This window comes from Megalops cyprinoides, chromosome 2 (genome assembly GCF_013368585.1).
Source record: "Megalops cyprinoides isolate fMegCyp1 chromosome 2, fMegCyp1.pri, whole genome shotgun sequence".
In the NCBI taxonomy this organism is placed as follows: domain Eukaryota; kingdom Metazoa; phylum Chordata; class Actinopteri; order Elopiformes; family Megalopidae; genus Megalops; species Megalops cyprinoides.
Genome location: NC_050584.1, coordinates 28,952,807 through 28,966,328, shown reverse-complemented (window position 1 = coordinate 28,966,328; position 13,522 = coordinate 28,952,807). Strand labels below are relative to the sequence as shown.

Sequence of the window (13,522 nt, the reverse complement as noted above, 5' to 3'; positions counted from 1 at the left end):
TGTTTTTTTTTTTTTTTGTGTAACAGCACGAAGAAAGAACTGTATAATTAGTTAATTACGTCACTAACACTTAACCTTGAGCTGCGAATAAACCGTGATCGGTATCTGATCCGTGCTTCCGTATCCTGCACCAAACTATCTACACCTTTGTAATTTATCAAATACGTTTGCAAGTTCTACCAAATGTATTTGAAATATCATACTGTAACATATACGCAATTTCGTGTTAGTTTCATTAATTTACAAATTATACATACACCTAAATAACTAGTAAGTATTGTGTAAATGTGAATAGCGATAAAATTATTTCATTATTATGGCAAAATATGTGGGTTCTGTAGCCTACAGATTATTTTGACATGCTTTGAAACCAGTCTTAACGTCTGCACAGACAGATGCAATTATCAATACTCACAAATATGAATATCATTCAGATACCTGTGAGAGTGCGCGTGGCGTGGAGTGTAGCAGTGGGTTTCTCACTACAGCATGGAAAAAAGAAACGAAAACGGGAAATAACGCGTAAACTCTGGAATTTCACGAAGCAGTGCACATATTTCCATATAAGCAGTTTAAGTCCAATACTAATTAATAATATTGAGCAAAAATATTATTCTCTGTTACAATTAATAGCACATGAATCCGAGTAATTATTTACTGGCATTTCAGTAAAACCGATTTCTTAACTGCATTGCATAAATGACTGTGAGCTAAAAGCTTTATTTTATTTTAATTTAATTTAGCTTCTTAATATGCGTAAGTGCCTGAACATTAATTTTCTAAGCCCATGAGTGATCATATTTAATAACAGGACGCAAGTTATTTGTAGGTCTTTGACGTAATTATTTCAGCGCAAATAAATTCAGTTCAAAGTTCAATGGTGACCTATGGCCTGGTGTGATTCCTAGAAACACACTTCATGAATGAAAACATCTGAAGATAGCTTAATATTTTTTTTTCCATTATAAAAACAATGGGAATTTTAAGAAAACGTCCGAACTGATTATTCTTTCTGAGTGGCATTATTGTAATATCTGCAAATTAGCTGCAAATGTTAGGTGCATATTTATGATTTACGCACACTCCCGGAGTTCAGACATGTGTTGAAGAAATGTTATTTATAGTGAGCTACTTTAAAGCTCGTCAACACATCCTAAAAGATAAACATAAGTACGGAACGAACAGAGCTTGACAGACCTTTTTATTAAACATTATGAAAACAAGATTCTGAACAACATTCCATTCTGAAACATTTGTTTTGACTTGACACGTCAGGACACTTAAATATTTCTCGAATAAATAGATATAAATAATATGTACAGATATACACATACATTACTGTGCAGAAGTTTTCCTCCACCTTCCGGAGATGCGAATGTGTTTATGCCATCTTACATACCGTGGGGTTAAGCAGACTAACGGGCCGCGAGGAAATACTCTCAATTTGGCCCGTTCTGGATAAATACTCACGGGAAGGCTTAGGAGGCAACTGCATTTTCCAGACATGACTTCCTCGAATTCTTCAAAAATATATATAAAGTGACGCTTATTCTCTAGAGAGGCAAAAGCATGATAATCAATGTGAAGAGAAATCGTGGGACAAGGAAAAATGGCACGCTAACTGAGTGGCCATTTCCTCAGCGTTGAGGTAAGAAGTTATTGAGTGGTTTGTGATGGATCTTTTGATGCGCCCTGAAATTCCAGAACCTACGGATGAAGAAACGTGATGCGGGATCTTCTGCCAGATGCACAACGCGCGTCTTCCTCGTGTGACTTTCTTGTTCACACAAGTGGTTGTCGCGTGCAACCCCCTTTCTTTTGAATATGCCCCATTTCCTCCGTTTATTCGTCCAAAAAACTATTTAATCGCAGAAATTGACAATGTGGCGTTCGACGGGTATGTGGATATCTAACCATGATTTGAAAATCTCAGATGCGTGCTTTTTTTCCTGTGTAATTTGTCAGTGAAGGAATTTGGTTACGTAACATTCCACTGACACGTTTGCTCGTTCTATCATTAATCGGCACCTACACAAGTGACACACGCACGGTGGGTCAATACTTCTGCACAGTATTGCACTTATGGAGGCGGTAGATCGTTAAAACAGATATCAGGGAAAAGCGGATTCTTTTTGTCCTCACATATTTTATTGACAGCATCGTAGTTGTATTCACACCATCATTTTTCCACCATTGCAGATCTTGTTCTTTTAGACAGACTTATTTTAAACAAGCACTTTGAGTACCACGTTAAGACTCAGCCTTCTAATGTTTACCACGTTTTTAAATGATGGAAGATCTTCTCAAGAAAACAAATGATTATGGATTTCCCCCTGCGCAACTGTTTTCACTAGGTCTTCGATCTAATCGGTCACATTGTACACTTTTTAAAAGTGTAAAACCCCATTGATTCAAAAGTTTTAAATAACGTCGATGCATAGAGAATTAGCAGCAATTGCAGTCCTTAAATTACATTAATTAATAATTAATTTACATTTTCCATGTCATTTCCGATTATGTTGCTAGATCCGTCTTTTTCTATATGACAGCAATGGAACAGATTAGTTCAGTATAAAACATGTTTTCCCCTTAGTTTTCCACATAGTGCAGTAGGCTTTTCTTTTTTAAATTGTACATTTTCATTAGAATGAGAATATCGCAGATTATTTGCATGCTGTTACATACAAACATTGTTTTAAGACGTTTTGAATAGTCAAGCAAAAAGGCTTTAAAAAGTAAGGTAAAATAAGACCCTAACTGTAATCTACATATATTTACACGTGGGAATAAATAATTCTAAAATCTGGCTCAGTTTACGTCGTTTTTTTTTTCTTTTAAACAATAGAAAATAGAATGAAATTGCGGTAACACTAATCCCTTTATAACTGCAGGTTAGTCGTTGTTTCGCGAGTCATTCCCCAGACGTTACGTCGTTCTGCGTATGGGTACAAGCTGCAATTTCGCATCTCCTAAACCGTTGTGAGAAAGCAAAGGAGGACAGAGATGTAGAAGAGAAGAGAGAAAAGAAAACACGGGCCATGCGTCCCATCCAGGTGTAACAGGAAAAGGTAAAGGACTTTGACATATCGTAATACCGTACATGTCCCGCATGCAGGGTTGCTTAAAAGTATGCAGACTTGCAATGCTCAGTTATGTCCTTTCCACGGCACGTATCATTTCGAGATCTCCGTGTGACAGTCCTTCGGATTACCTCCGAGGGTATGAAAAATGTATTGCTTTTTGTTCTTTTTGTTCACCATGGAAAAGTCCAGTCAAAGATTTCTCCCCTGTTCGTTTTTTTCATGAACACCATTTTTAAGACTCTCGCAGACGTTTGATTAAGACACTTAAAATATCATGGCAATAACGAAAGTAAGGTTTGAGAAATGTATGCAGTTTTTGTCTCGTTATCATTACACAAGTTCATCCAGCTGATTCATCTTTTCTGTAAGACTTTATATGTTTTAGAAAAAAACCCTCGCTTGTCAACTGCCTGAAGTTTTCAACAGTAATTAGTAATTTGATTAGAAGTAGCAGAATATCTCAGATCAGAGGTCTCTTCGAGATGGTCGCCAGTATCCTCTTAAGACTTACCGAAATAAGACATACACCACGCAAATAAGTGGTGTGTGCATGTATGGTTTTTTAAATATGTATATATTACGTATATAGTTACAATATTTAAAGTGTACATTGATAGTCTCTTCTTAATGTTAATGTAAACGAAAATCCAAAAAAAAAAAAACAACGAAAACAAATCATACAAATGAAAAGTTATAAAATAAGACTTGTAATAAAGTTGTTTGACCCGACGAAGAAAGTCTAAGAAACGTATTTCTCTCACATAAAGAACTCCGTGGAGGTGGCTTTTCCGTGGTTCCCGGTGGGGGGGTCCCTGTTGCTGTTTGCGCTGTAGGTCCGGCTCGCCAGCTTCTCGTACTTCTCCTTGTACAGATCCCTCTCCTTGGCCAGACGCGCGATGTCCTGCTTCAGCTGCTCCACCTGGCTCTGCAGCGTGCACTTCTCGCTCTCCAGCATGTGCCGTTGCTGCACCCGCTTGTATCTGCACGACTGCGCGTAGCCCCGGTTCTTGAGGGTCCTGCGCTTCTGTTTGAGGCGGATGACCTCTTCCTTGCTGAAGCCGCGCAGCTGGCGGTTCAGCTCCCTGACAGTCATGCTGACGAGCTGCTCGTCCGAGAAGCGGTCCTCCAGCCGGGCGTGGTGGCCGTGGTGGTGGTGGTGGTGATGGTGGACCTGGTGGTGATGGCCGTTGGCGGCCGCTGACAGGTCTTCGCCCGCGTACTGCTGCCCGCGGAAGCTCTCGTAAGCTTGGTGATGGTGGTGGTGATGGTGCGCGTTGCCGATGAGGGCTTCGACGGCGTCCTCGGGGGTCAGATTGAGCGCCTCGGGGTTGAGGTGGTGCTGGTAGTTGGGAATCCAGTAAAGGTCCTCTAACTGCGGCTTGCCGGCGGAGTTTTGGTTGTTGTTGCCGTTGTTATTGTTGACTCCATTGCCAGGGTTCTGGCCCGATTGTGCCCCGGGGCTTGGAGCGCAGAAGCTGGGGGAAGAAGGCACGGAGGAACACGGGGTGCTGATCGGCGTGGAAGACAAGGAGCCCGGGGGCAGGCGGTGGCAATACCGCTCCGCCTCCGGGGGCTCCTTCTTCACCTCGAACTTCATGAGGTCGAAGTCGTTGACGTACTCGATGGCCAGGGGGCTGTTCGGCAACTCTGCGCTCATGGCGAGGTCAGTGGCCATGTCAGTCCATGCGACAACTCCTGCCCGCACAGCCAAAGCGAAACGTGGGGAACGGACTGCGAACTGGCAGCCCCAACGGATCGAATACGGAGAAGAAATATATGCACGAGCACACGCAGGGGAACGTGTGTATATAAGCTGTTAGTCCTTAAAACAACTTCTATTTATAGGGGCGCAATATACGTATGCATGCAAATGAACTTGCACACCTGCCAGCTCGCCTCCACTTCTCTTGTTGACAACTTATCCCGGGTCAAATGCACGCTTTAATACCACGGGCACAGCAGCTGAAACTCGAGACTGGTGAATTCAGAGAGACCAACCTGTCTTGTCCTGGCTTCACCTCAGTACCGGCTCGTGCTCTGTGGTTTACCGTCCTTGTTTTTTGTGTGCATCGGTGATTTTTTTCCGCCTCTTATTTTGTTGTTCGCTGCCGTATTTCCCCTTTATCCTTCTTCGCCTCCATTCATAATTATAAAACTACATAGCGCATGTAACTGTCCGCGCCGACGCAGGGAGGCTCGCGGCTGTTCTTGAGTCTTGCAGAATAGGTCACTGCATAACCTGTGTAAGAACAACCAACAAAAGAAAAAAAAACTTTGCTCCAAGTACCAGCTGGCGGTCAAGTAGGCTCAAAACAAAACAGTGCTCGACAGTTCTCCGGAATCCGCAATGGAATGGTAGAAGGAAAACAAAAGGAAAGTTTTGAGTTGCCTAGCTCTTATTTAGTAAAATTTGAGAAAATCAAAGTTGGTTCCCTTGGGCCACTTGAACAAAATTCCTTTTTTTCTGGACGTTAGAAGAATCCAGACATCGGTGTGCGAGGAGAGCTACACAAATGATCCGCGTGAGGAGTGTGCCCGCCTTAATCAGTGTGTGGCATGTATGTCCGTTATGTCTGTAGCGATAAATTCCTGTCACAGTTTTCTAACATGTCAGAATCTCTCTACACTTTCCGCTCTCCACCGCAAACACGCAGTGTCACTGAAGTGTTGCGAGGGGCAAGCTGCGCTTTTATAGACGTCATTGCTCCGTCCCTCCTACCCAGAGGTGCGGCAGGCCAATAGGAGGAGCCGATAGCGAGGGATTTGCATTTTCCTACAGCAACCCCCCTTGTCAGGACCAGCCGATGAGTGCGGCAGCTGTTGGGACGCACACTCCAGAAACAGGTGCGTCTTCGCGCCCTCTAGCGACGGAGCCCTTGCCGTTGCATACAGTGGGAGCAGAATGCAAAGCGAAGTGCGAAAATGAGATAGCGAGAGCTACTCTGATCCGGTGGGAACAGATGTGTTTTGAGATATTCATGGTACCTCATCTGTTCAGTTAAAATGGCAAAGGGTTTATATCTATCGGCAGGTGTCCATCGAGCCAATGACTTGGTGAAAATATTTAATTTAAATGTTTACTGCAGTAAATAAGCTACCTCTGTACTTAATTTGGCAGCGCATAAAGGTTAAACAGATATCTCGTGGGGTCATGTGTTAGCTGTGCGGTTGGCATGGCTCCTACAAATTATTTGCCCGCGACTGCGTGTTGCAATGCTTATTGCCAAGGTTTCATGGGGTTAATTACCCCAGATTCAGAAACCGCGGGATGGCTTCAGAGAACCTGCCTCATCACTGATTGATTATCTTTTGTTTATTCGACCGGGCCAGCGCTCTGGGTGGCACGCAATCTCCGGCGGCTGATCGCATGCTCCGTGACAAAATCATTAAATCAAACAATAATTCATACTCACAAATCAAAGTGACCTACCCCTGACCAGCATCAACAGCAATTAGTGCTGCTTCCTTGTCAGTGCCAAAGGGAGTCATTCAGTCACCCGCGGTATTAATCCAGCGCGACACCGAGTCCAGCGCATTGGGATAACAATATTCCCGGTGAAACACGCACATCTGCCTGCTCAGGAAAAGTGATATTTTGTTTAGTCACGCATACATTCTACGCCCAGGCACACACGCTACACGTTATAGGCGCAGTCCTGCATTTGACCTGTTGACTGTTAACAGAAATTTTAAAACCAGAACGTATGACATCTCACTTAAATAAAATAAATCTCCTGTTTCAGGCACGCGTAGATCCGTCCTGTTTTTCTTAAAAGGGGACACTGTATCGCAATATTAAGACTATTACACTACTAACCTTTAAGGCACACAACTGAGGCGGAGTATTTTTCCTGCAGTTATGTGCCACGTGCATGCAACCAAGATTATCGTGGAAATCGTGTTTATTTGTATAATGGTCTTAAATGCAACGTTTCAGTTAAAACAGGAGGTATATTTCCTAAACAATATTTTAAAAAAAATAAGTCATCCCACCAATGTAACTAGCAAATAATCTTACGGGCACTCAATAGTTGCGCATAAATAGTTAAAAGCCTTAAACCAGCAGCAAACATTACATGTACTTAAGACAATTTCTAAATGAGTTGAATGAGCATAAACCGTCTCTCAAATTTCATCAGTAAATCTGAAAACAAACAATCAAAAACAAATTCTGTCGTCAGATCCGGCAGTATAGAAGTAGACAGCGAAAAGCTGTTCCTACACGTTTCACGTCAATGAGTTCTTATGTCTTGCATTTCTCTTTCTGAAAAATTACAAATAGGACATTTGAACATGTAGGATAAGAGAATAAACGTCTCTAAATCTTTTAAACTACGAACCCATGGAATGCATGTGAAACGCATGGCTGATGCGTGATTACATTGACTTTTTTTTCACTGTTTTTCTTTTAAATAGCCAATCGATAGTCATTACACTCGATTAAAACACCCCTGTCGTGGCCCTATGCTCAAAACAAATAGATAATATTGCAATCATTTCACAACTATTGCTTTTTCCAGGTATTTGATGTAAATGCACCGAGATAACTTTGCTGTGTGTCACCGGTAATGGCTCTGAGTCTCCTGCATCCTCGACCACTCTCAGAAAAACTACAACGCCGATGTCATAAATTAGCACATTATTGCTGCCAGGTTTGTGCTCAGAATGTAATATTCATTTAGCTCCTTAACGGCGTGGCTGTAAACGGATTTCAGGCAAGACCTTATCTTTTAAGTGCTCTACCTCTAATAGAATTCCTAAGGTGTTGACATTAAATTACAGAAGTCAAGAACGAGTTCGGCTGTTTTGATAGTTTTTGGTCCGCTCCCGCAGCGGTGTGCCTCACAGAAATAAAGCCGGTGTAGATCGCGAGGACAACCAACGCGTCTTCTCGGGCTGAGCAGTTAGCGCAAGGAGAAAATCACCGAGGTGTGTGGTTGTGTATCATACTCGTTTAAAATAACAAATAATTTACAATGACAAAATTAAGTGGGGTTTTATGAATCTAATGAAATCCATTTAGTTTCCTAAATTTACTTATCAACTGGCGTCAAAGAATGGTCAATATGGTCAAAATGGTCAAGAACGTCACTGCTGCTGGACAAAACAAGAGCTTGCTGCATTGGTTCTGTATTTTGAAGATGTATATATTACGAAACTTAAAGCTCTGTCAACACTGTAAACAAGTCATGTAGGAATAAATGTGTGGAATGCCACCATAGGAGAAATACTGTACATTATAACAATACTTTCATCTAAAATGTCACCAACCACAAATGCACTTCTCTTCGTTATTTATCAATCAAGGGATGGGCTACTTATGGTGGAAATACAATCCGTTTTTTTTCTATCACTTAAGCCATCGCAGTTTCGGACACGACCAGATAATCAACGTTAAACTCTTATTATCGATAAACTAGGCGCAAACCTCACATGAAACTTTAGTGTTAGGTGGTTATGACCCTGAGGTAGCGCGTGAAGGGCGCGCGAGGGGTCGACGACAGGATGCGCGTGCAGTCCTTGCAACTGCGCAAACGACGGTGATCAGGCAAAATATCGGCGATAATCTGCTTAGCTGCAAAGATCATGCATTTCAGAACAGTTGGATCGTTATTAATTTAGCGAGAGATCTGATCTCATCCACACAACGCTCACTTTCTTCGTTTTGTTTCCCCAGTGTTTTATCTGAGGGCGATAGGGAGCTCTATCAACATACAGAGGGGTGCTGATACAGTTTTAGGTCTTATTCGATGAAGGTGTATCATTTGCACAACACATAAATCATTTTTTGTTGAGTGTGTTGTTTTTACGTAAATAAATGGGTCGACATTTTGCAAAAGACAGCGCATGATCACTTCAGTCTTCCCGGTATGTAGCGTTCATGGATCGTTCTGCAGCTTCCTCAGGACACCGCGAGGCGAACTTTCCCGTCTGAAACAGTGAAATAAAGATGCCTCCTGCCCGAAATCTGCTGGCGAAGAGGGAAAAAAATAAGATGAAGGGCGGAATTCATATCAAAGTATTTCAAGTTTAAGGTGCGCGAAGTCATTATTACGGTTTTTTATCAAATAAGCAAGAGTGGGGCCCTAAAGTCCAACCTAAGCAGTCTGCATTGAAACGCCACATTTAAGAAGATCTGCCGTAGTCCGTTCATTGTAGGGAGTTGTGTGTGTGGCGGAGGGCTTGAGACATAAATTTTGAAGTCAGGGGTTTTCATTGTGTCTCTGCATATTAGGAGTTAGCTGCTGCTGCACTTCTCCCTGTTTAAGCAAAGTGGACATCAGCACGGCGGAGCTCGGGAGCGGCTTGAGCCGGACGGACCATTAAACCCGCGGATGTGCGTTTCGCTGGGTTAACCCCTTCTACCCGGCGTCTCCGAGGGGGGTTATCGGCTCTTTAAGTCCGATAGCGCCTTATTTCACGGAGCTCGCCATCTCCGCCGCCGGTGCAAGGGATTGCCGTCAAAACTTAATTCTCCAAGTCAGAGAAAATGCGCGCACTTAATGTGCAGTTCCATTGATGTGTCCACACAAAAACCGGGAGGCTTAGGAGCGCAGATGGATGGAATTTGCTTAGAATCAGCGCGCCGGGCAGGTGTGGACTCTCAGCGCACGTTCTGCTCCAGGGAAAGGAGGCTAGGTGGCCTACCTGTCGGAATGTCCCGTGGTAAACCGAGCCATTGTGGAAGTGGAGCGAGTTATCCTGGCGCCAGCTTGGTCTGCCTGCACCCCCACCACGGCCACCCATTTCCTGACACAGCAACTGGGCCTCGGAGGCTCAATAATGGCCTCAAACTCCCACCTCCCATAAGGCAGGTGCTGGCAGGTGGTCTTAGGCTCTGTATTTCTTGTGCCTCCAGGGCCTCTTGTGGGGCTGGAGGCCTCACCTGACCAATCTCTGGCCATTAATCTGTAAGTGCTATAGCAGCAGGCCATGGTTCTGTGAAGTCTGATTGTAACAGCTCTAGAGAACAGGAGGTAAACCCCACTGACTCAGCTGTGTGAGGGACTTCTGGGTAGGTTGTTTGAAGCAAGTGGACCCCATTACGTTTTAGGGTATGCCAATGAGGATAACCCTGGAGGACAGCACAACACACCAGCTAATCGGCACAGTGAACACTGTCTGCACAGATTCAGCTGCGCAGACACTAAGCGCTACAGCATCAGAGAGAGAGAGAGAGAGAGAGAGAGAGAGCACTAATGAATTACTGCTCTCAGAGAATCTGTGATCTTTATTGATGGGACAGCCTCTGTGCTGAGCTATAATAAGTTTGTCTTTTTTATGCTGCCGCAATATATTGAGGAAGAGAAAAATTACAGTTGACCTTTTTTGTCTCAGAGAAATTCTCTGTGGAAGACAAGGAGGCCGGGCATTTTTTTTTCCCCCCTCTTTACTCTCCTCCCTCACTCACTCCTTTTTTTCCTCCCCCTCTCACTCTTGCGTTTACAAAAAAATTGAAATATTGATCTTAATTAAAGTTTGCAGAGCTCAGCAGCTGTGGTTGAGGTTTAGACGTATAGCAGCGTGTATCTGTCTTACTCTTCACATTGGAAGCCTCGGAGAGAGAGGTGGGGGGGGGTTTGCTCAATATCCCCATCTTTTCCCAGAATCATCTCCCGTTTCGCCCCCTCTTCTCTGAATCACGGAATGGATGTCAGATGGATATCACACAGGGATATTCCCCTCACAGACGGTGTGAGTGCGAGTGGTGTTACTGAAACTGCAGCGAGGCCAGCTCCCCCTTTACCTCGACCACTGAACAGGGGAGGCAGACCGCCGGAGCGATGGGAGGGACACTCACTCTGTACCCTTCAGCAAAGGGACGTCATCTCAGCCTCATCAGTGGTAAGCCTTCAGTGTGCCGGGGCTGGAGAGGGTCGAAATGGTAGATATGGCCCTTTGGTGAGAGGAAGGAGAGAGAGAGAGAGAGAGAGAGAGAGAGAGAGAGAGAGAGAGAGAGAGAGATAATGCCATAATGGTGATGAAGCAGACATGTTGTCTTTCCTGCAATGCAGTGGCTCAGCAGCTAGGGGGTGCTATGCAGCATTGTACACGCAGGCACACGCACACACACGCACACGCGCACACGCGCGCGCGCGCGCGCACACACACACACACACACACACACACACACACACACACACACACACACACACACACACACACACACACACACACACACACACAGATAGTGTTCAGTACTACGTGCATGCACACAATCACTCACTCACTCAAGGTCTCTACAGAGATTGTTCAGCCTCAATCTGGGAATGTCCACTAGAACTCTCTCTCACTCACTCTCACACACACACTCTCCGAGCGTGTCCAGCACCACACACGCACAGAGTGCACACACTCGAGTGTTCAGCTCCCCACGCCACCCTCCTGCCTCCCTGACAGCCTCCCCCGTGACTTTGCGCACCTGTTTGGGGCGTGGCCTGCCCTCCTGCCGCCCTCCTCTCCCTCGCGTGTGCGGAGGCCTGTGTGTTTGGATCCCGCGTGTTCATCCTCAGCGTGTTTATCTCGAGGCCTTTATCTCGTTACCGCGCTGCTGGGCCTGTCAGCCGCAGTGTGGCACGCTCTCAGTGCGCGACGGCGCTTGAGCGGCGTATTAATGCCCCTATCAGCGCAGTTCAACACGCTCCCTGGGGCCGCCAGCCGCTCGTTTGTCACCGCAGCGACCGCTCAACTAAATAGCGTATTAATAGTCTAAATATCAGGGCCTCGCTCAGCGTGGGTAATGGATGGGTTTTACACCCGATCATCTGGGTGCTGCCACTCCGCATACTCCCCTCACTAATTTTATTAGCCCCCCACGGTGGGGGTCGGGGGGAGAAGTGCAGGGGAGGGGGAAAGAAAAGGGAGGAGAGGAGGAGAAAGAGGAGAAGGGAAAAGAGGGAAAGAGGGGAACTCTTGCGGGAAAATGTTGCGGTGATCCTGGAAGCCCGTCTTTCAAGCCAGATCAAGGATTTCGGCTGTAAACCAAGATTGTTGCTGCGGATAGGGTCTGAACCGGCCACAAACTGACACGATCCAGCAAGAGGGTAGAAATACACACACACACACACACACACACACACACTCCAATAAGTACCTTTCCCATTAGAGACGGGCTGGCTTAACACTGGCAGGAAGTCAAAGTGGCCCCTTTCGCCCTAGAGAGCACACGGCCTGCAGTGCCAGAAGAGCCAGGCCCGTGAGACAGCAGACCGGAGCACTCACTGCAGCTGTGTACACGCACATACACACAAACACTGTAAAGGAGTCTTCACCTGGCCCCAAGCACTGTCATTTATCTTTAATTGTAAGTGTGTTTTTAATCAAGTTGCGTTTAATTGGGGATCCTTTATTAACCATTTACCACCTTCTCAAATAACACACCTTATCGCATCAGTGTCATTTTACACAGGTTAATTCCAGCTGTTTGTTTACGTGAACAGGCTATTAGATAATAAGCATCGCCAGTCTAGTGCTCAGCTCGCAAGTACAGGGGTGTGGCTGGAGAACAGAGGCCACTTTCTGAGAAACAGCTAATGGCTGGGTCTCTAAAAATGAACGTAAAGTTCAGAAGTTTTTTTTCTTTTTTTGCAGTTGCTCCTTCTATTTTTGTGTGAGAGGCAATGGACAGCTTCTTTACACACACACACACACACACACACACAAACCTTCATTAGAACAAATCCCACTGTGTGCCTGCACCTGAACCCCCCCCCCCCCCCCCCCCCCAACTCATGGAGGTACCCCCCCCCCCCCTTGCCTCTGAACGCTTTCTGAACCCCCCCGCCCTCCCCATTTAAGTCTAACCCACCCCAGGACACCTGCCTCTCCTTCAAGTAAACCCCCCACCACTTACCTCTGACCCCTTTCAGAGTACCCCCCAATCTCCTCCCTCTGCACTCCAAAATACCCCCAACTCACCTCTGCCCCTTCCAGCAGACCACCCCCACCCCCTCAGAGGAGGAGGGGGGCAGTTTTTTGCAGCCACTCCCACTGTTTCGTGTCAGATTGAGAGGAATGGCAGGATCCATCTCGGGCCTTTGTGCAATGCAGGAATCAGTCAAATACACACCCCCCCCCCATGTGCCCCGCCTGAATGACACATTTAGCCGTGGGTGATGTCATTCTCTGAGCACACACACTCGTATGTCAGTCACTCTCCAGTGTGGTGAGGGACATCACTCTGCCTGTCACCACCAGTGCAGCCATCGGGCACGCCTGGCATGGGGGGGGGGGTGAGTTAAGACTCGCAAATCCTTATCTTTATTAGTACTAATCATTACGCCGTGTCTACTGCTTGCTTAGTTTTACACACTTCCAACTTTCAAACATCCTTCTCCTACAATGTGTCTGACTTGACAAAACTTAACTGAAAGACTTCACAAAACTTTACTAAAAGAACTTTATTAAAACAGCAAAATAACATAACAGAACTTCACCCG

General features: G+C 45.3%; 1 protein-coding gene across 1 annotated transcript; it reads right to left on the bottom strand.

Moving 5' to 3' along the window:
• Positions 1-1,360: 1,360 nt before the first annotated feature.
• Positions 1,361-5,725, bottom strand: mafaa (v-maf avian musculoaponeurotic fibrosarcoma oncogene homolog Aa). Its single transcript, XM_036522628.1, has one exon. The coding sequence runs from the start codon at positions 4,756-4,758 to the stop codon at positions 3,841-3,843; it is 918 nt and encodes a 305-aa protein (XP_036378521.1). The 5' UTR covers positions 4,759-5,725; the 3' UTR covers positions 1,361-3,840.
• Between the last annotated feature and the right edge of the window lie 7,797 nt (positions 5,726-13,522).

Coding starts and splice junctions, on each gene's coding strand:
- mafaa (XM_036522628.1), bottom strand. CDS start 4,758: ATGGCCACTGACCTCGCCATGAGCGCAGAGTTGCCGAACAGCCCCCTG.